This window comes from Lithobates pipiens, unplaced genomic scaffold (assembly GCF_037356315.1).
Source record: "Lithobates pipiens isolate NorthernLeopardFrog02 unplaced genomic scaffold, aLitPip1_a1.2 Scaffold_19, whole genome shotgun sequence".
Taxonomy (NCBI): Eukaryota; Metazoa; Chordata; class Amphibia; order Anura; family Ranidae; genus Lithobates; species Lithobates pipiens.
This window is the reverse complement of record NW_027507764.1, coordinates 466021665-466045136: the sequence shown is the minus strand read 5'-3', so window position 1 is coordinate 466045136 and position 23472 is coordinate 466021665. Positions and strand designations below refer to the sequence as shown.

Genomic DNA, 23472 nt, shown 5'->3' with positions numbered 1-23472 from the left:
TACTTAATAATAACATGAAATACCATATTCTTATTCACTGAATAAAGTACCCTAAATGGATAACATTTAGGCTAATTTCACACTGGGGCGTTGGGGATGTCGGAAGTAAAACACTGCTATTTTAGCGGAGCTTTACCGTCTTTTTCGTGGAGGTTTTTGGCTGCTAGCGGGCACTTTTAACCCCGCTAGCAGCCGAAAAAAAGGGTTAAACCCCCTGCAAAGTGCTGCTGTAGCGGTGCTATGCCATCGGTTAGGCGGCGCTGCCCATTGACTTCAATGGGCAGGGGCGCTTCAGGGACGGTGTATACACCTCTCCTACAGCGCTGCAAAGATGTGGCTTGCAGGACTTTTATTTGGCGTCCTGCAGCACACCGCTTCAGTGTGAAAGCCCTCAGACTTTCACACTGAATAGAGAGGAGAGGCTCTTTACAGGCGCTATGCAGGTGCTATTTTTTGCGATAAAGCGCCTCAGTGTGAAAGCAGCCTAAGTTTTCTAAAGAACTGTGTATCCTAGACAACTGCCATTTTCTCATATAATATTTGTTTTTCCCTTTTCTTCAACCTTTTTTTATATCTCAATGTTGTTGATCTCCTATAGCCTTTTCAGCCACTTCCTATGCACTTGCTCCAGTGCCAATCACACGTTATTCCTTTGTACTGGCTTCCTGATAGTAACAATGGTGGACCATGCCTGTGCAATGTGTGTCAGCAACTGGTGTCAGCCCGTAACAGGAAAACACCGTGGACAAAAACCGTGGATTTCTTTCCGACGGATGTAGGCTCAAACTTGTCTTGCATACACACGGTCACACAAATGTTGTCGGAAATGCCGATTGGCAAGAACGCGGTGACGTACAACACGTATGAGAAAGCCGAGAAAAATGAAGTTCAATAGCCAGTGCGGCTTTTCTGCTTGATTCCGAGTACACGCGGATGGATTTTCCGACAAAACATGTTCAATGTGAGCTTGTTGTCGGAAATTTTTTATGCTCCATCAGGACATTTGCTGTCAGAAGTTCCAACAACAAAAATTTTAGAGCTGGATCTCAAATTTTCCGACAACAAAATCCGTTGTCGTAAATTCCGAGCGTGTGTACACAATTCCGACTCACAAATTTCCACGCATGCTCGGAATCAAGCAGAGAAGCCGCACTGGCTATTGAACTTAATTTTTTCGGCTCGTCGTACGTGTTGTACGTCACCGCGTTCTTGCCAAATGGCATTTCCGACAACATTTGTGTGACCGTGTGTATGCAAGACAAGTTTGAGCCTACATCCGTCGGAAAGAAATCCACGGTTTTTGTTGTCGGAAAATCCAATCGTCTGTACATTTTTGGACTTTAAATGAAGCATGGAAGGATCACTAGGAATTTGTTGAATGAAAGCTGCAGTTTTGAAAAATTAAAAGCAACTTTTGAATCTACATTATGTGAAAACAGGGCTGCATCTGATCAAGGCGTGACGCTTCATAGGACCTCCTTTCTGGTGTTTCCAATAAGGGATCCAAAAAACAGGGGACCTCCTGGGGTCCATATTTGAGGCTTGGATCTACGTTGGCTCTAGCTTATACACCCCCCACATCTTTAGTGAGAGGTGGATTCTTAACCTGTAATTTACACCGGCCTGTATGCTCTGCGGAGGGGTGAATTACTTCCTGGGCGTGGGTCGCTAGGGACCTTGTCTTGGCATCCAGCTGCATTTGCATCTAATATGATGATATCCTATTGAGGAATGGTTCTATCATGAGCTTTAATTATACTTCATCTCATTCTACTCTCTACCCCTGGTGAAAGTTTTCAAGCAAAACTGGAAAAGCGTCGGGTATTTGGGTTTTCTACCCTAATAAGAGCATAAGTGTTCTTGTGATGTTCTATTGTCGTTTTGTATTGTATTGCACATTGTTCAGATGCTAGCTGTCTGTTTTTAGTCTGTGTAGTCTTGACTTTTGTATTAATAAAAACAACATTTTATTAGTCTTATTTTATGTGTTGGTGGTTTGTCAGAGTCCCATTTAGGGGGTTTTCTTGTTTTAAGTGTCTAAACAAGGACCTTTTATGGCAGGATCACTAGGAATTTGTTGAATGAAAGCTGCAGATGTGAAAAATTAAAAGCAACTTTTGAAATTACATTATGTGAAAATTTAGCGTATGGTTTTAAGCTATTGTAATCAAGACGAATTAGTAACTTGCATGTTTACTAATTCACAGTGGAAATGATATACAGGTTAGAAAATTAATTGCACTATATTCACTTAAAAATAGTCTTACCAGAGTCCATGTCATCGCTGTGCAGGTATGAACTACATTGGCTGCTGCACACACTAGTGAAGGAGGCAATGGAGTTTCTGTTGCTGTTACAGTCACTGTGTAATACATAAAGCATACAGTTACAGATTTTGGAGGATCAAACAGTCCTCACCTAACCATCAGCAACAATAACATACAAATAGGCATGGTACAGTTCTCTGCTACCAATTAGTTAAAATGTTCTCAAGAGCTGTCCTTGTAAGGCAAGATGTCTACAAAGACAAGAAGCCCATCACAGGATTATATGAATGATTCTAAAACTGTTCATGTCTCTTGGTGGTCAAAATAGGCAAAACATTTAAATATTCGAATAAAGGAGGTTTCCACTCAAATTCTCCAATCACATTATGGAGAAAAAAATAAGCTGCCCTCAGATAGATGAAAGTTCAAATCAGGCTTAAGCTGTCCATACACTATTGAAATTTTGGACAGTTCTAGATAAATTGAAATTTGCTATATACACACCTTCCAACATTTAGAGATGGGAATGAGGGACACCTACTAGCAAACGTATGTAGGCTTAGGACACATCCCCGTCACACCCCCTTAAAGGAGAATTAACCCAAAAATCAGGGACAGTTGGGAGCTATGTATATAGGTGGCCCCATCAGCCCCCCTCCATTCTAACATCCTTCAAGCCAGGCGCAAAAATTCCGCCAAACAGTGGCTGCAGTCACCTGTAGTGATTGTTGGAGTACCTAAAGACACAATAAGAGCACAATGAGAGATTTGTCCTGTTCTATATAGCATGGATGAAGGATTCCGTTCGATTTTTTTTCTGTACCGCCCATATTCGTAAGGTTCTTATCCTATACAAGTATAGACATGTGCATGGCTATAAACAGAGAGTAAATTAGGACATTGTGCTGTGATACTCTCTGTGCTCCCAATGGAATTCAGCTAAATAGGTTAACACTACCTTGCCTCAATCCACCAGGAGGAGCTGATAAATATAAAGAGCTCAAGAGACTTGATGGTTGGCAGCATTGAATCATGGCAGATTTGCTATGGCACTTAATGGATTATTGGACTACAATTCCCAATATGAGCCAGGTATGAATAGAGAGATAGCTGATTTGTCATAGGTTAACTACTGAGGGATTTCCTCTTTGCTCCGAGGAGACTGGTGAAAGGACACTACTGATATTAACCTGTTGCTGCTAGCAGAGACTGAACAAACACCAACTGGCCATCTAACTAGCAGCACTATTTATTGCATGCAAGGAGAACATTTTGGGACTTTAAATGAGGTGTAGGACGTGTAGGTCCAATGCCTCCATCCCTGATATGCAAAGGAGAAATTGGGGGGATTTTTGGGACTTTAAATAAAGCATGCAGCATCAATGCAAATAAGCACTGTATGTCTGTAAAAGTATTTTATTTTCAATATAGCAATACAGATAAAGTCAATCCACAATGCAAGTAAAAATATGAATCGATACTAAAAATTCATGTATATACACATATTAACATGGCATGGAGATACAGATGACATATGAAGCAAAACATGATTTGTAAAATTATATAGAGATGTCGATGAGTTACACTTCATCACTGATTGCCACATGGGGTTCACATTCCCAGGTTTATTCACTTTTTCAACACTGTCTGGTGTTGTGCTATGGTATATGCCACCTCAGCTCCCATGACAGACGATGTCCCCAGTGCACCTTGTGCTTACTACTACATGCCACATTCACAACCCTTTTTGTAAGTATGGGTGGATAATTATTTACTCTTTTATCCCCCTTCCCCTATACACTTTCTTTAGTCAGACTGTGGTTTACTATACCTATATATATTTTATAGATACTTCTGTCACATCTGCTTCTGATGAGTGGAAACATCCACAAAACATGTCAAGCTTTTTGATGCCATAGTTATATTACTATTATGGAATTTTATCTACTCATTCATTGATCATGTCTGACAATGTTGTAATTTTACAAATCATGTTTTGCTTCATACATCATGTGAACACAGATGTCAGTATTGTTATGTTACTATCTGCATTTCTATGCCATCTTAATATGTGTATATACATGAATATTTAGTAACTATTCATATTTTTACTTGCATTGTGGATTGACTTTGTATTGCTATATGGAAAATAAAATACTTTTACAGAAACACAGTGCTTATTTGCGTTCATGCTGCATGCTTCATTTAAAGTCCAAAAATCCCTCCATTTTCTCCTTTATTTATTAGCTTTTAGCATTTTAGCTTGCACATGATTGGATGGAAAAAAATCGGCAGAGCTTCCCCTCATTTCAGATCTTCCCCTCAGATCTACAGCAACTGTATTTCCGAGTGCATTTTCAGTGCGCTTGTAGTGCAAAGTGGATTTGCCTTTAGTAAATCAACTCCATAGTGTAGTGAACTGTATTTGACCTAATTCTTTATGTACTTTTTTATGTGCATACTGCTATTATTTATCACTAACCAGTCTGATGTTTGCTTTTTAATACCGAACCTTAGTTGTGTGCAGGGTATCTATATTTGTGCTCCCAGTAACAGTGCATTATCCATTTGCTTAACCTGGTGTCAGTGGGGCTAAGGTTCCTCCTAGAGGTGAGACAGAAGAACAGAGAACCCAATCTACCAAGTGGTCCTACGGGGGTAGTGCTACATAATAATGGGAGTTTTTACCTGTAAGAATCTCGGTTGCTGATGGTATCATGACCTGAATCCTCCTGCTCATCCCCTGCAACATTGAAGCACACTCTCTTCCCATTCTTTTCTCCCCTCTCATTGTCACTGTCCACTGCTATTAACGTCTCTGTCTTACGGTCACATTTAGGAGAACAAGTTATTGAAGACAATAATCTGCAAAAACAAAAAAAATAAGATATCAGTCACCAAACAAAATGTTTTCAGGCCAACAAAATTAAATAGCAGCTCATGATATGTTTTAACTGGTTTAATAATTACAACATAACATTAATATAGATGTACACATTTCCCAAAAAAGTAAACTAAAATTTACAGACAAAATGTCTGAAACTTCCTAAAACATCATAGAATTGTACATTAACTGTGTCTAAAGCGAAAATATAAGAGTAGGGAATGGTTAAAACTATTTTTATGTTCCATTCTGGGAATTTCTCTTCACTTTCCATTTCAGAGACACATCAGGAGATGAAAGACACACATATATTTAAGAAGTGAACCTTCTCAATATAAGATAATATGATCTGATGGAACCACACTGGAGGATATGTGATAACATATTGAAAAAAACATCAAATTAATATTGGCACAATTAAACTAACAAAAAATGACTTCTGATTGGCTTTTACAAGATGCACCATAGCACTTTCATTTTGACTTTGGTACTAAACATAGATAGTTAAGGCTAGGTAGCTTTTTTTATCTGTTTCTGTACTGTAATAAATACGTCATCATGTTTTTGATCAATTATTGAGTCTTGTGTCATATGCCTCATATAAAGTCCCAACTTTATTCTTCTATTATAGATATAGGGATGGAGGTGCATGACTGGGTCATTCGCTTATTTAAAGTCCCACAACCCTTCTAGTATGTACATAGTAGCCAATCAGCTCCTAACTTCAACTTATTTAATTAAGGTTTAACCAGAAAAAAACGGAAGCTGATTGGTTTCTATGCAGAGCTGCACCAGATTTTGCACTCTCCAGTTTTAGTAAGTATTGTCCCTTGTGCTGATTATTTTTTAAAGTAAACTTAGTAAAGTCTTTTTTAAATAAACTTAAGGTTTACGGTTTAGGCCTCAGTTATCATAGCATTTAAAAGAACTGCCTATTTTGCCATTAACAAATAGGCTTCAGGTATTGTTTCACCAGTACAGATTTGAATGTGAATAAAATAATCAAAATGATTGATAAATACATTGACATTTGCTCTTTCAGGTACTTTGGTGAAAGATGCTCATTTCTAAAGAAGTAATGGGAATATGCAGGATGGTCTGAATTTGTGACATGGTCCTTGGCTCTTGAATACACATCACAATTATTGGATCTGTTAAAAAAAAAATGCAGGATGCTCACTCCATTCTTCAGTGGATTAGCCATTGTTAGGGAAGCTTTGTCACATTACCCCCCCTGGGGATCGTATCAACTAGCACCCAGGAGAGACAGAGAACCTGAAGAGGCCAGTGATTGACTCCCCAGAGTTCTAACAAGCATATTCCAATAACCTGGCCTTGTTTGAAATCCCTTGTCATAGTAGAGAGGAGGTTTTCTGTCAAATATAATTGCCCAAAGTGTTGGTATGAATATGTCTCTACATATTCTTGGTGAGGTTTTCACTTACGAACTGACACATAATCCTTAATATTAACAACCAGAATTGTAAAAAGTCATCTAATAATCCCCTGCAGAAGCTTCTCGATTTCACATTTAAAATAACTTTGGATTTGCCATTCCTTGGAACTGTGAACAATAAGTGCTAAATCAACACTTCACGCCCTTACTGCAATAACCTCTGTTTGCCTGTTTTCCCTGTGCAGATCCTTTAACTAGATCCTTGGGGGGTTCAGATTTCCTTAAAAAAATTTGCTCCAGCCTAATTGCCAGAAGGATATAACCTAAAATCAATCCAAAACATCATGTATTCAGAATGTACAAAGTTAGATTTGCTTATATTTCACATTCCCTGATGCAAGCAGTTAGATGGCTTCTGGGAAGAGTTACACAAATATCAAGTGTATATAGGGTAGGGTGTTTGTCTGGAGGAGTGAGTGTTACTAGGCAGATTGCATTTACATGCAGACCACCCTAGGTAACTTCTACATGTAATACAGAGGGATTTGAGACCTATACTGCAGAGCGTGGCACCGCATCCAATAGTATTGGATGAGCAAAAAATTAAAAAAAGAAAAAGAAAATGGACTTTTAAGGTTACCACTATAATCCCAATTTGGAAAAGAGGTTGGTCTCACATTATAATAAAAATATCAAATTTATTGAAATCACATAAAAACACATGATGAAAAGAAGTACATGAACACATCTAAATGGTACACTGTCCCGCATATAAATATTGGAGCAGAAAGCTGATAAAGGAAAACCACATGGATGGCCCAAAAAGACACTTGAGTCCAAGAAGATCCGTTCTGGCTAGGGGCCAAACAGATGGAGTCACAAATATCAGCAGCAATTGATCACTACGTGTTTCGCCAACAGCTTCTTCAGGGGATCCTATTGGTGTTAGGGGGTATATTATAATTACCCCCTAGCACCAATAGGATCCCCTGAAGCAGGGGAAACACATAGTGATACATTGGCACACATTTTTATTTTTTTTCAATAAATTTGATATCTTTATTATAATGTGAGACCAACCTCTTTTCTTAATTGGGATTATAGTGGTAACCTTAAAAGTCCATCTTCTCTTTCTGTTTTTTTGCTCAACTCTTACATATAATGCTGATCCTGACCTGAAATCCAGTAATTGAAAGGTGGAGGGAGGGAGGGAGACAAAGCACAGCAAGGCTTGGGAGGAAAGCGCTAGATGATGCTGGATGCCCTCCAGCCAGGAAATGAGGCATTTTCTGTCCGAAGCTTCTAATGCACACTGTGAAAGTTTAAAGGTAAGACTGGAGTTTGGCTTTAAAAGAAAAAAATTAACAGTTTTGAGCCAGTTTTATTAAAATTTTTTCAAAGCTTGTACATTAACCTTATGCTCTAGCTTATAAACTGGTTTATGGAAAGCAGAACTTTCCTTGCCTTTACTCCTGTGCTGCCCTGTTCAGGCTCCCTTCTGGCCCCTGTAAACTGGGCAGCTTCCAGGTACCAATCTCCTGCCATTTGTGCCTGGCCATGGTGATGTCACTCCAGCACATGTGTGTTCTGTCAGCTCGGTATTGGCAAAATCGTGTACTGAGCTGCGCAGGTCAGTGTACAGTGGCGGATGGGTAGGTAAGAAACTTTAATGCAGAAAAGACATAGTAAGGGTTATTTACTAAAACTGGAAAGTGCAAAATCTGGTGCAGCTGTACATAAAAAACAGTCATCTTCCAGGTTTTATTGCCAAAACGTAATTGTACAAGCTGAAATTACAAGCGGATTGTACAGCTGCACCAGATTCTAAGTTCTCCAGTTTTAGTAAATCTCTCTGTCTCTGTATGTCTCTTCTGCATTAAAACCCTGCTTCTCTCCCTGTTTTTTTTAAAAGTTCCACTTTAAAGCCTCTTTCATACGGGCGGACCTATTGGCAGTGGCGGCTGGTGTTTTTTGTTGAGGGGAGGGAAGCCAACAACCACCCCCCATGGCACTGTCTGGTGGTTCACCGGCACTAACCCCATCGGCGGCGGGGATCAGCAGGCACATTGGGGATTGACAGGCACATCAGCGGACACATAGGGCAGGGGGACAGGCTGCAGCGTGCATCTGGCAGCATCTCCAGCATCTCATGTGTCCTCCTCTCTTCTGAGATCACGGCAGCTTCCGCCATGCGTCTCCTCCCCTCCCCCTAGATGTCCAATAGGATTACCTGACCTTTCAGCCAATCGGAAATGGGTAACAGATCCACGCTTTTTGACTGGCGGAGAGGTGATTCAGTGTTAGAAAAGGGAATATTGGGTGGCACAGCATGAATATATCCATTAACCATATAGGGGGTGACATGGATAGAGGGGGCAGTGCCTGTGTGCCTTTAATGGATGGGCTGCCCCTGCCTATCAGGTCCGCCTGTCAGTTTTTCAGGAGGACCCGATCATACCCCCCATTATTGTTTATAGAGTGGTGGATGTAAACAGACATAAAGTATGTCAGTTTACACCCACCGACATCCATTTCTATCTGATCCCCTACAAACAGACAGATGAGAATACATTCCCCATCTGTCCGCTTACATCCAACTGCCCGAAGAGGAGAGCCTGCTAAGCAGGGATCAGTGGACAGATTCCCCTCTGAGAAGGCAGACTCCACCAGGAGTCCATCCCATGTGGAAGGGGTCTAACCTAGACTTTGTATATTGTGGGCATACAACACATGCCACACATGCCCCAAAAAATGTAAATACTTACTACTCCTCCTCCCTTGCAGCTCCATAGCTACATTTACTGGTTACTCCCATCTGTCATTTTGCAGCCAAGACTTGTTTGTATCACAGAAGAGGCTCTTCCTGTTCCTGTGTACATTCACACTCCCAGAACAGGGTATGCATAGATTAATGAGAATTACAATGTAGCAATGTTATTACTTCTACATTGTAATTAGTAGTAGTCATAGCGGATCTATGTGGTGATCTTAGACCTGCATATGTTCTTAGTTAAAGCAACCTTGCAATTAAAGATAGATAAACTATTCTAATTTCACCCCTTATTAGCCCTTAGTTAACCCAAATAAGCCCCAATTAACTCTATTACCTAATAAAAATGTGACTATAATATTTACTAGCTCGCTGTTTAATATTTTGAAAATTCTCTGTCCATGTGCCCTATAAGATCTCAGTGAGTATTTTACAAGCTGATCATATAATGTGCAGACATGGTCCTGACACTCCAAAACGCGTGTCATCTGGCTGCCCCCTAAGCGTCCAGTAGCACATAAGTTATCCACTCATCACAAGAATCTTATTTAAGATTTCCATTTATTTTCCATTACATTTACATATTAGTCATTCACAGTAATAATAATGAAAACTGTTTGAAGGGTAATCTGTTTTAGAATTTTTTTGTATGCAAGTCTCAACATATCCAAGTCCAGGCAGCCAAACACATCAGTCAGTGAGTAACAACATTGACCAAATGCGTTTGTAGTGAACAAGCAGCGCTGTAACATTGACTTCTATGGGATTAATTGTCTGACTGGGAAGCTGTGCATAAAAGATAAGAGAAAGGGAAGAACATTCATTAGGAGCAATTATTGAAACTAAAAAGTGTTCTTGATTCAAACATCTCCTCTGATCTTCTTGACCATATCATGACATAAGAAAATATGAACAAAGGTGTGATAAGGAAAACGGTCCCTGCAGCTTTTCTAAAATCTCAGCCACACGGAAACTGCATGGTGCTATACATTTCCGTGCATGAGAAAAAGCGCCTTGGTTTCCAATGTGTGGGGGTATGTACCACTAGGAATTAATAAAACAGCAGTGCTTTATTTGCTGCAGGTGTAGGAACACATGCAATTTATGCGCAGTCCCACATCTGCATAGCTGGGAACTTAGCCTATGTGCTTTCAGGTTTTTGACTATTTATAATGAAGATCAGTATACACTTTAATAAAGCAAAAAAAAGTAACATTTTATAGTATCTGATAATAACCAAACGCTGGCTTCCGTATGTATCAATGGACAGTTATTAATAATGCTTGTTGGTTTTTAACAGGTTCCTGACTATTTTATAAATGACATCACACTATAATGTTTTCTTGAAAATGGTACAAATGTTAGGCATTTGTACCTTGATGCATTCTCTGTAATAAAGTAAAAAACACCCCAGTACCTTTCTTTGCCTCTCTGTCCCTGAACACTTACCTCCAGTCTATTGTCACTGCTGCTGGGCCTGAGACATCTACAATGCTGCTTCCACAATCCTTCAAGGTGTGTAGAAAGGAGCAGGGGCCAGGTTTGCTGAATGCTGTCTGTGTCTAAGAACACACACAGCATTGCCTAGGAGTGATCAGGCATGGGTGTCTCCTTAGTAGCTGGCTAGCCAGAAAGGAAGAAGCCAAGCTCTAAAAGGTCCAATAGAAAAACAACAAGAGAGCTGGAAAAGCCCTTATAGTGTAGAATGTGGATGGTACTAGTAGGGAGGTATATAAGGTAAGAGTAGGCAAGAAAAGAATCAACTTACATTTTGCAAAGTTGCGATTGACCAAGTCAAACTGTAGACACAACCTTCAAAGGACACGTGTAGGAAAATATCTGTCTCAATACAGGACAAATCGTAGGTCACTCTAGATGCCTTGGGGATCCTGATCCTAGGATCTCTTGGGGGACATCAGGAGGAAGATCAGATGGTTTATAAAGGAGGAAAAGCACTTAGACAGTGGAGGTGTCCCTGGTGGCATGTGTTGATTTTTATCAATGGGTCAATGTCATCATTTCAGACATGAAATTGTATTAATTACTACACACCATAGGTGTGTTTCATAGCTACAATATGCCACTTCCTCAGTTTAGCAGTGTTCACACAAAGAATTCTGCCCTTGTTGGTTTTTGTTTGCATCACACACATTTCTGCTGTTGAACAAACGAAAACCAACAAAGGTCGAACTCCCTAAACTGAGGAATTGGCATATTTTAGCTACAAAGCACATCTGTGGTGTTAAGTAATCAATACATTTCATGTCCAAATTAAAAACAATGACTTTGGCTGATTCCTAAACATCAACACACCCCAGCATGGGTGCCTCTACTGTCCGAACAGTCCATAGGACTTTTCCACCTTTATAAACTGGCTAGCTAAGGAGACACCCACAAACTGCCAAGTGTTGGGGATTGGCCGCTGGAGAATAAAAGTGGTAATTTTGATAAAGAAAATTTATCAGTAAGAACCTACTCTTCCAAAGAATAAAATAAAGTTAAATAAAAATAAGGGTTTAAATTCACTTTAAATTTATGTTATTATGCAACTAATCTGCCATGAATACAATAATTTATACTGGTAGCAGACAACTGAAAAACAGGTAAATAAACATATTAACGTAAAATGTGAAAAATGTATTGCTCAAATTTACATGGCAGCAGCCCAGCAACATAATTAAATATTTTATGCGGTAATTATTTTCACTTGAGAAGGCAGGTGATGAAGAAAGATACAAATTTAACAGGCATCTGAATAGAATCAAATCTGCAATACTGCAACAATGAACCACCAGGCAAATTAGTGATCCAGGTTGCAGATACAAGTATTCAAAGAAATGGATGTAGATAGGACTAAAGGCTTCTGAGAGTCCGTTATCGTATAAATGTAATTACAAAATAAATTCTCCACTTGGGAGCAGATGTGTCACTGACCAATAAAAAGGATTTCACTGGTAACAGTGTAATAAGGAGATAACACATTATGGTCAATAAACTAAGATACATTGATTCTTTTAACAGTGTTAGTTATTCTTAACCTTTAACTCTCTGCTGCGTCCCCCACCCCCTCTACCCACTAACTCACTCACTGCCCAAGAGATAGCCAATCACTTCAAAGACAAGATTGATGCAATTTGTGAGGACACCTCCGCTGTGCGTACATCTTCCCCACCCAACATACCTGGCCTAATAGCACATTCAACACTCTCCTCTTTTGAATTGGCTACTACTGAAGAGGTTGCAAAACTTTTCTCAGATGCTCACCTAACCAATTGTCCCTTGGACCCTGTTCCCTCACAACTACAAACAAGGTCACCCTCTTATTCTATCCTATGCTCCCTCACTCACATCTTCAATCTCTCCCTCTCAAGTGGCACCTTCCCCTCCCCTCTAAAACATGCGCAGATCACTCCCATACTTAAAAAATCCTCACTGTACCCCACCACCCTGAACATTGCTCCCATTCACCTCTAAACTTCTAGAACGCTTAGTCTACAACTGCCTTAGCTCCTACCTGAGTGAAAATAACCTTCTTGACCCATTACAGTCTGGCTTTCGCTCACAGCACTCCACGGAAACTGCCTTACTAAAACTCACTAAAACACGATCTGCTAACTGCTAAAGCCAACAGCCAGTACTCCATACTCCTACTACTTGACCTCTCTGCTGCCTTTGATACTGTTGACCACCCGCTCCTCCTCAATAAACTACATCCCTTGGCCTCCGAGATTCTGCTCTTTCCTGGTTCTCTGCCTATCTATCACAGCGCTCCTTCAGTGTCACGTACAACTCTGTCTCCTCCTCTCCATTGCCTCTTTCTGTGGGGGTCCCCCAAGGCTCTGTTCTTGAAACCCTTCTCTTCTCTATTTACACCTCCTCCCTTGGTCACTTGATAACCGCTCACGGCTTCCAATACCACTTATATACCGATGACACCCAAATCTATCTTTCTACTCCTCACCTCACTCCTTCAGTCTCCTCTTGCATTACTAACCTGCTAACTGACATATCAGCATGGATGTCACACCACTTCCTTAAACTAAACCTCTCTAAAACTGAGCTATTAATATTCCCCCCTGCACATGCCCCCTCCATGACTGCTCCATCAAAATCAACAATGCAACCATCAGGCCCTCCCCTCACGCCAGGGTACTAGGTGTAACCCTAGACTCTGACTTGTCATTTCAGCCCCAAGTCCAATCGTTGTCAAAAGTTTGTAGATTTCACCTCCGTAACATCTCTAAAATTCGCCCCTTTTTAACAAATGAAACCACCAAGCTCCTCATTCACTCCCTTGTTATATCTCGCCTTGACTATTGCAACTCCCTTCTCATTGGCCTGCCTCTCCATAGGATCTCCTCTTCAGTCTATCATGAATGCTGCTGCCAGACTTATCCACCTTACCAACCGCTCAGTGTCTGCCAACCCTCTCCTCCAATCACTACACTGGCTCCCAATCACCCAGCGAATTAAATTCAAAATACTTACCACAACATACAAAGCCATTCACAACTCTGCCCCGACCTACATCACCAATCTTGTCTCCAAATATCACCCAAATCGTCCCCTATGCTCTTCTCAAGACCTCCTACTCTCAAGCTCTCTCATCTCCTCCTCCCATGCTCAGCTCCAGGATTTCTCCAGAGCCTCTCCAATCCTCTGGAACTCGCTACCTCCACTGGTCTGGCTATCCCCTACTCTTGCTACCTTCAGGCGATCCCTGAAAACTCATCTATTCAGGGAAGCCTATCACGTCTCAAACTAATCTCCTACCACTTCCATCAGCTCATTCCCGACAGCTATAACCTTTTGTACCACCTACCCCACCCTATTAGATTGTAAGCTCTTCTGAGCAGGGCCCTCTTAATCCTCTTGTATTGTATTGTAACTGTATTGTCTCCTTTTTATATTGTAAAGCGCTGTGTAAATTGCTGGCGCTATATAAATCCTGAATAATAATAATAATATTTCTTCTCATGATAATTTAGTTCACATAGATAAATACTGATCAAGTGTGGAATCCTTTTTTGTCAAGAAATAGTTATTGAAACAGAACTAAACCCACCAGTTTAATGGTATACCAAAACAGTTACATTTAAGGCACATTAACTAACTGTTACAGTTAATAGTGTGCTTATGTTAGCTCTCAACCAAGCTTTCAAGCCATCAAATGGCTGGCGTCATAGCTGATCACATTTGCAGCACCATGACAACTGCAGATCAAAGCTGCTAAAATGGCAGCTTCCTTAGCTGTAAAAGATTGGAGAGTTTAGTTTCACTTTAAACCACCACATAAATGTATTAAATACTAATGGTATTGAATGGCCCAAAACCTCCTCTTCTGGGGTCCCCTGCCGTTGTTTCAGGATGGCAGCTCCTCTTCTCGGTGCTTCCCCCATAGGAAGCTGCGGGCTCGCTCCCAAGCCAGGTTGCGTGTATCTATTGACACGCACAGCTTGGCTTGGCCCCACCCCCCCACTTCCTCCTCACTGGGTGTATCTAACAGCAGCAGGAGCCAAAGGCTCCTAATGCTGCCTGTCAGGGTCTGTGTGAAGTGGAAGAAAGAAGAGAAGACTGCAGCTGGGTACAGTGCTGGATCGATCAAGGAGTCAGGAAAGTGTTTAGAGGGGGAGGGTAGAACAGCAAGTCCTAATTTTTTTTTTACCTTAATGCAATGTAAAAAAAAAATGAATCTTAGAACTGTTATGCCTGGTACACACGGTCGGACATTCCAACCACAAAATCAGTCGGATTTTTTCAGACGGATTTTGTCCGAAACTTGTGTTGCATACACACGGTCGAACAAAGTTGTCGGAAAATCCGATTGTTCTGAACGAGGTGATGTCCAAAACGTACGACCAGACTACGTAGAGGCCAGTAGCCAATAGTTTTCGTCCCCAAATTTATTCTGAGCATGTGTGGCACTTTGTGCATCAGAATTATATACACACGATCGGAAAAAGTCCAATCGGATTTTTTTGTCAGAAAATTTTAGATCCTGCTCTCAAATGTTTTTCAGACGGAAAAAGCCCGCTAGAGCCCACACATGATCGGATTTTCCGACAACATAATCCGATCAGACTTTTCCCATCGGAATTTCCGACCTTGTGTACAAGGCATAAGGGTTATTGTTATGGCCAAGAGTTAAGGTTATGTGACATGTTAAGGATTAAAGTAGAACTGTTTTGGGTAGCGTAAGGGAGGGCAACAATTATTTTAAGGTTAATTTCTGCCATCTTTGCCCCATTGGAAATATTTACCTCCGCTTCCTGTCCCATGCCCAAAATAGGAAGTGAGAGGAAATCTATGCAAATTAGGGGAATCTTTTGGGGACTCCCAGATGTCCAGAACTAGTGTCCCCATTGGAAAATGTTCCCTATATTAGGGATTTTCTTTTACTTTGACTTTCAATGTACTTACTTTTCACTTCAATTTCATAAGGTAAATATGACAAATAGAGAGGGTGAATCTCAATAAAAAACGTACAGGTGTTCTAACCCATCCATTTTTACCTTTAGCTATACTAAGTTACCGATCAGGGACATTTAGAAAAAGATTTATTTTTAAATTTTCTGAATATCAGATGGAAAGACAATCTTCTAATGCTTATAGATGTAACCAGTCCCTGTCTTCTATGCAGATATAAGCACCTGAGAATAATAATAATTAATAATAAATACTTACTCATCAATTTGAGACACACAGGTTTCCACTTCTGCCAGGGCTGACTGGAGTTTGCATAATAATTTATGATGTATATCCTGTGTTTCCAGATCCTCATCTCTGAGCAAATAGCGCAAGCCATGGCCATCACGCTGGCCCAGTGAATGTCCTGAAGGTGCAGCCATGGTGGTTATTGTGTGTTGTAAGTACACCATAGGATTAAGTTTACCTAGACAGAAAATGGAAAAGCATTTTTTAAAACAAAGTTCATCAATAGACATGACATTAATCTTATTTAAGTGTGAGACATATAATATGAAAAAATCACATTTGCTTTAGAAAGGATCAACATGCTATCTATGGTGAACCAGATGCAGAAATTTTGGATCATCTACCAAGCAATGGCATAACTAAAGCAATGAAACAATGTAGCTGCTAAGAGTGGCAGCATCTAATGACCATAAAATGAGAATGTACTGTATGTATTAGGCATAGTTCAACATATGTAATCCTGAAGAAGGAATTTATCTTGAATTTCCCGAAACGCGTCGGACCATAGGAGAAGTGCTCTTTTCTTATATACTATATATGGATATTATGTATCAATGTGTGTATAGTTGTTATGACTGTTACAGTGTTTTATGAAATAATACAGTTTTCTATGTTTTGAAAATATTGTGTCTTTGAAAATTCGCCCTTAAAGTCCCTTAGTACCGGACGGGGGGGGTACTGATTCTCTATATACACAACATATGTAATCAGGGTGGCAGCATTAGGCGTTATAAGCTTAAAATAATTATGCAGTTGTAAAGTTGTTCCAGAAATCTGTCACACTGCCCACTGAGTCGGAGATAGAACTCTCCAATTAGTAGGTAACTTGAGTTTTGATGACTTTAGAGCTATAGGCCCAAGTCAGCAGGCTGCATGTTGGATCTCTACAAGAGATCGATATTTCCAGTAATGCAAGGGTCATTTTCTGAAGAATGCTGCGAACTGTAACATTCGACACCTTTTTCTTCTGATGCACCTAGAATGTATTTAGCAGATATTAACTGAAAGTTCACTTGGACTTTGATGACATAAACAAAACAACATCTCTATTGGGTTCAACTTCCAGGCCTGGTAGCAGCAACAGGGGCTGCTATAGCTATAGTTATTCCAATTCCCACGGAAAATTGCCTACCTGTTGACCTGGGATCTTCAATACACATTCTATCCTTCAAAATAGTTCAATCTTGTTCCTGAGCCTACCGCACATGCTTACTACAATTCTCGTTCATTCCTTTACATGGCTTTAACTCTAATTGGAATATGGGTATAGACAGACCCGCTCATAGGATTTAAAATTGTCTTTTTAAAACTTTAATAAAAAATAAAAAACTTATCTATCTATACCACCTACACAGTTCGTACCTTGCTCTGTGATTTTGTTTTCTTTGTCCTGGGAAGTCTGTTTTCTATTGTCTAGCTGTACCCCAAATGCACTGCCAAGTGATGTCAAGGTTTTGGGGTATGAAACCTGCATGACATTGAAATGACAGTTTGTTGGGCAGAAGTCACTGCTATGGAGTGGTGAAATCTTTGACTTTGCTTGTTTAAATGTAGGCCAGGCTCTGTTTTTCAAAACCCTTGAAAACTGAAAGAGAAAAATATATGGATTAATGTATGCAAATTTAATAATGTGAACTCCTAGAAACATATAACATATAATACAATTGTATTTCCAAACACATGTATGTAAAAGCGTAAAATTATGTAATAACTGCTTCTAATTTTGGTGAAGGACTAAGATTGCTTGCACACATCAGATGATAATCTAAACAATAAAGGTTTTTTTGAAGCTCAGAAGCAACTTCTTAAAACAGAGGGCATTTCCATTATAAACCAAAAAGTGGGTTATTTCATGATAGTGGGCAGAGCATGAAAATCTTTCTTTTCTGTTCATATGACAACTGTGGATCTAGAATTTCTGCTTTACAGCCCAGATACCACCTTGTATTAAAAGAGCCATTTATTCCAAATAGTAGCTATTTTAGGTTTGTTGGACATTGAAATAGATATTTTATAGATAGGCAACTCCTATCCTCATATTGATTAATGGTTCCAAATGAATAATAACTACTGCAGTAGGGAACAGACACAAAAGATACGCTCAGCATCTTTCCAAATAACTGTTCTCCTTTATTATGATGCATTTGAAGGTTTTTATACACATGATTACAAAGGTATCACATTAATATTACAATTGTACGTTTATGGTAACAAGGGGCGTTACATAGGCAGGCTAATTCTAATCAGGACTCGAAAGAATGCAAAACATGTACTGAAAACATTATTAGTGCCGTGTGCACAGTGAGGGCATAGTGCAATACATATAAAATAGAATACTATTATATACAGAACTTACAAATTTCCATTACAACATCTGTGCAGTACATGGTAACCGTAATTTATAAAGAATAAAGCCGGCCATAGATGGTTTGCCAGCGGCTATAGCTATACGCAACAATCACTGTGTTCTCCTGGCTGTTACGGCTCCCCCGCCCCCTGCCGGGAGAACACAATAGCTCTGTTGGAGAGAATCAAGCGATTTTCTTTCCTGCAACTTATGGTTGCAGGAAATAACCACATCATCTATTGGCCGGCTTACGATTGCCAGAATGGGGTTGACAAAGGTACAGTTACCTTCTAAATGACTTAAAGCTTAAAGCTGAAGTTTAATCTACTTTCCTTCTGTGGTTCCTCCCTTCTCTCCCCCTTCATCAACATACTAATGATATTTTTAAATAAAACCTTTCCATTTTTATACCTTATTTTAGTTTCGGTTCTTCTCTTTGCAACACAGGCAGATCATGGTTGGTGGGAGGAGTCAGCAGGGTGCTATACATAGCTTCCTGAAAACATCACAGAGCCCTGCCTCAGTACTCATTTTAAGAATCCTCAGCCACAAGCAGTAGGTTAGCTCTTGGGAGGAGTTATGCAAATATAAAAATGCCTTTGGGGGTGGGTGTTAGTATGGAGGAGTGGGAGACCTTAGGCAGACCGCATATGATGATTTCTAGACTGCCATCTGATGTGATCCTTCATAATTGAAAAAGCTGGGCGAGGCGGGAATGGTCAGATTGGAAGGGGCGAGGATAGATGATGCGGAATGTCCTTCAGCCAGCAAATGATGCAGGATCCATCTGATTTCTTTTTCTTTTATATTTAATACATTTTTATTGAGATGCATTTTAATCATACAATATCAAAACAATAAATTAACAATATCTGCATACAACCATTGTTGATATGCACATAATATTTAAGTATAAGTATATATCCTACATAATTCGTCAGAAATATTAGAAAGAAAAAACGAAGAATTAGCCCTTGTACACACTGTCGGAGATTCTGACGGAATGTGTCTGATAGGACTGTTTTGTCGGATATTCCAACTGTGTGTGGTCTACATCGGACCAAGTTTTCCAACTTGTTGGTAAAATTTTCAGACAAAATGTTCCGATTGGACATACTCCGATCATGTGTAGAGAATTCCGATCGGACAAAGTGCCACGCATGCTCAGATCAAATTCCTACACCAAAGCTATTGGCTACTAGCGTGAACGTAGTCCCGTCGTAACGAAATAACGTCATCACGTCGGATTTTCCGACAACTTTGTTCGACACAACAGTTTCAGACAAAATCCGTCGGACAAAATCCGACGGATTTGGTTGTCGGAATCTCCGACCGTGTGTACAAGGGCTAAGAAGAAAAGAAAAAAAGTATAATTAACCGCTAGCTGACCAGCCGCCACAGTTATACTGCGGCAGGTTGGCACGGCTGTGCAAATCACCATAGGTATAAGTCAGCTCTTTAATACCCTATTGCAGGTGCGCGTGATGTCCGTCGGTCACCCGCAACCGCTCGTGACCGAACGAGAAGGGGGATGTGTGTGTAAACAAACAAATCCCGGTTCTGTCAGGGGACAGTAGGAACAATGATATGTCTCCTCCTCTAGTCACTCCCATCCCCCCACAGTTAGAACACACAGTGAGGAAACACATTTAACCCCTTGATCACCCCCTTAACCCCTTCTCTGCCAGTGATATTTCTACAGTAATCAGTGGCTATTTTTAGCTCTTATCGCTGTATAAATGTCAATGGTCCCAAAAAAGTGTCATATCTGTGTGCCTCAATATCACAGTCCCGATAAAAATTACAGATCGCCGCCATTACTAGTAAAAAAATAAATAATAATAAAAATGCCATAAATATATCCCCTATTTTTATAGATGCTATAACTTTTGTGCAAACCAATCAATATATGCTTATTGCATTTTTTTTTTTTTTTTTTTACCAAAAATATGTAGAAGAATATATATAGGCCTAAACTGATGAAGATTTTTTTTTCATTTTTAATTTTTTTTTTATATTTATTATAGCAAAAAGTACAGATATTGTGTTTTTTTCAAAACTGACGCTCTCTTTTTTAGTTTATTGTGCAAAAAATAAAAACCGCCGAGGTGATCAAATACCGTCAAAAGAAAGCTATATTTGTTTGGGTCGCAAGACCACGCAATTGTCAGTTAAAGCGACGCATTGCCATATCGGAAAAAAATGGCCTGCTCAAGAAGGGGGCAAATCCTTCCGGTGCTGAAGTTATTGAAAGGATACTTCCTCCATCACCATTTACCCTATACTAATCCATTTTATGATTATTAACAATATACAAATATATTAAGAACCCCAACAAGGGCCCAACCAATCAAACAGGAATACCCCATCATCTCTAAACTGTACCCTCAAAGTAAAAAAAAGGGGGGGAAGGAGGAAACACTCTCCCCCCCCCAACATTTCCACATTAAGTGAACAGTGCATTAAGTACAAAAAAATCTTAAAAAAAGAGTACACATTACACAAACTACACAAAAAGAAAAGAGAGGGAAATATCCGATGTGTCAAAATCTTGGTAGGAATTACAAAACAGTGTAAAAAAAAAAAAAAAAAAAAACACCCCCTGCCAAAAGATGCACTTAAAGTGCCAATATCCACAACACCATACCTACTCAGTGTGACAATCAAAAAATTCAGCTGGTACATAGTATAGAGCAGGGCTCGACAAACCCCGGGCGCCAGATCGCATTGGCGACTAGAATTTGTGATCTGGCGCCTGGGGCAGCACAGCGGGGGTATCCTGTCTCCTTCCACCCCCCCCCCTGGCGTGATCGTGTCGGGCCGCGCCGCCGCCGGCCGGTAATTGAGGCCGCGGCTTTGAGGCCTTCTGTGGTCCTATGTTTAGTTCTGTAATCTGGCGCCATCTAGTGGTGGCTGTTGGTATGACAGCCAGCGATGCTAATGAAGCTTTCACTGCCCACCCATCTCACCTTTACTTAGAATAAAAAAAAAAAAAAATGTTTGTGTGTGTGTATATATATATATATATATATATATATATATATATATATATATATATATATATATATGTGTGTTTAGGAGTTCTAACAACCTAGAGAATAAAATGGTGGTCGTTGCAATACTGTCTGTCATATTTGTGCAGCGGACTTACAAGCGCATTTTCGGGGAAAAAGACTTATTTTTTAAATTAAATATAACAGTAAAGTTGGCCCAATTTTTTTATATTGTGAAAAATAATGTTACACCGAATAAATTGATACCCAACATGTCACGCTTCAAAATTGCGTCCGCTCATGGAATGGCGACAAACTTTTAGCCTTTAAAATCTCCATAGGCGTCGTTTAAAAAATTCTACAGGTTACACGTTTTGGGTTACAGAGGAGGTCTAGGGCTAGAATTATTGCTCTCGCTCTACCGAACGCAGCGATACCTCATGTGTGGTTTGAACACCGCTTTCCTATGCGGGCGCTACTCACGTATGCGTTCGCTTCTGCACGCAAGCTTGGCAGGACAGGGCGCATTTAAAACATTTTTTTTTTTCTTATTTTAACTTTTTATTTTTTCACGGTGCTTTTAAAAAAAAAAAATTGTCACTTTTATTCCTATTACAAGGAATGTAAAAATCCCTTGTAATTGAAAAAAACAGGACATGTCCTCTTAAATATATGAGATCTGGGGTCAGAGAGACCTCAGATCTCAAATTTACACTAAAATGCAATAAAAAAAAAAAAAAAAAAAAAAAATTGTCATTTGAAAAAAAAAAATAAAAAAAAAAAATGTCCCTCTAAGAGCTATGGGCAATGACATGGAGACAGGTGGGGGGGCCGCGCTATCCTCCCCTCACTCGTCTCCATGTCAGGCCAGGGACAGGTCTGGATTGCCGTTACCGACCCGGCTCCTAACTTTTTTAGCTGGCTCCTAGATTCCAAGCAAATTTGTCAAGCCCTGGTATAGAGGACCGAGAAAAAACAGTGCCCAAAAAAATACTTGCATTGCACACACAAAAAACATTAACACTAAAATCCCAGTAAGGTCTTCCCAAAAATATATAATTCATTGTTCAGGTCTTCCTTTGGTGACAAATTCACTCATCTAATACTTAAATCCCCGGCAGGTGGTGCATGCAGGGGCCCCCCACCAAGGGCAAACCTTGATGTCCCAAACCCCTCCCCCCCGGACCATCATCAACATGGGTATGACAGGGTGGGCAAACCCACCAGGGCCCACCACCAGCAAAGGATGTCCTTCCCCTCCCACCCCCACAACATGAAAATTAAAAAAACAGTCTACATACACATCCCCCTTAACTTCATTACCTAAATAGTGTCATAGGCAAATAGTTACTTTGAAAAAAAAATTAAAGAGGGAAGTAAAAAATTAACTAAGAAATACTAGATGCATCTATCTATAATGAAGTGGCAATAAGCAGAAATATAGCTTAATCTGTAGATATCTCCGAAGAATAGTATATCCAGCCTGTCCATGTGTCTTTAAACTAATCATATTGATCCATGACTAGGGATGAGCCGAACACCCCCCGGTTCGGTTCGCACCAGAACTTTCGAACGGACCCCAAATTCGAACGAACATTAGAACCCCATTGAAGTCTATGGGACTCGAACGTTCGAAATGAAAAGTGCTAATTTTAACGGCTAATATGCAAGATACTGTCCTAAAAAGGTTTTGAGGACCTGGCTCCTGCCCCAGGGGACATGGGTCAATGCCTAAAATGTTTTTAAAAATGTCCGTTTTGGCGGGAGCACTGATTTTAATGACGATTAAAGTGAAAAAAAAAAGTGAAATATTCCTTTAAATATGGTGCCTGGAGGGTGTCTGTAGTATGCCTGTGAAGTGCCACGTGTTTCCCGTGTTTAGAACAGTCCCTGCACAAAATGACATTAAACGGAAATAACACCATTTAAAACTGCTTGCGGTTTTAGTGTTATATCTGGTTCCTGCAATATGGTTGAAAATCATTGAGAAAAATGCCATGGGTAGCCCTCCCTGCCCATTACCAGCCTATTTGGGTCTTGTACGCATATTAAGGGGAACCCCGTACCCATATTAAAAAAAGGAAATGCGTGTGGCCCCCAG

General features: G+C 40.0%; 1 protein-coding gene across 1 annotated transcript in view; it reads right to left on the bottom strand.

Annotated features, from left to right (window-relative positions):
- Window positions 1-23472, bottom strand: part of PREX2 (phosphatidylinositol-3,4,5-trisphosphate dependent Rac exchange factor 2) — a 436082-nt gene that overhangs the window by 154139 nt on the left and 258471 nt on the right. Inside the window, exons 24-27 of the mRNA XM_077492842.1 lie at window positions 17394-17616; window positions 16002-16209; window positions 4956-5132; window positions 2268-2362 (exon numbers count right to left, since the gene is read on the bottom strand). Of these exons, the coding sequence (XP_077348968.1) occupies window positions 2268-2362; window positions 4956-5132; window positions 16002-16209; window positions 17394-17616 (703 nt within the window). The remainder of the gene's footprint in view (window positions 1-2267; window positions 2363-4955; window positions 5133-16001; window positions 16210-17393; window positions 17617-23472) is intronic.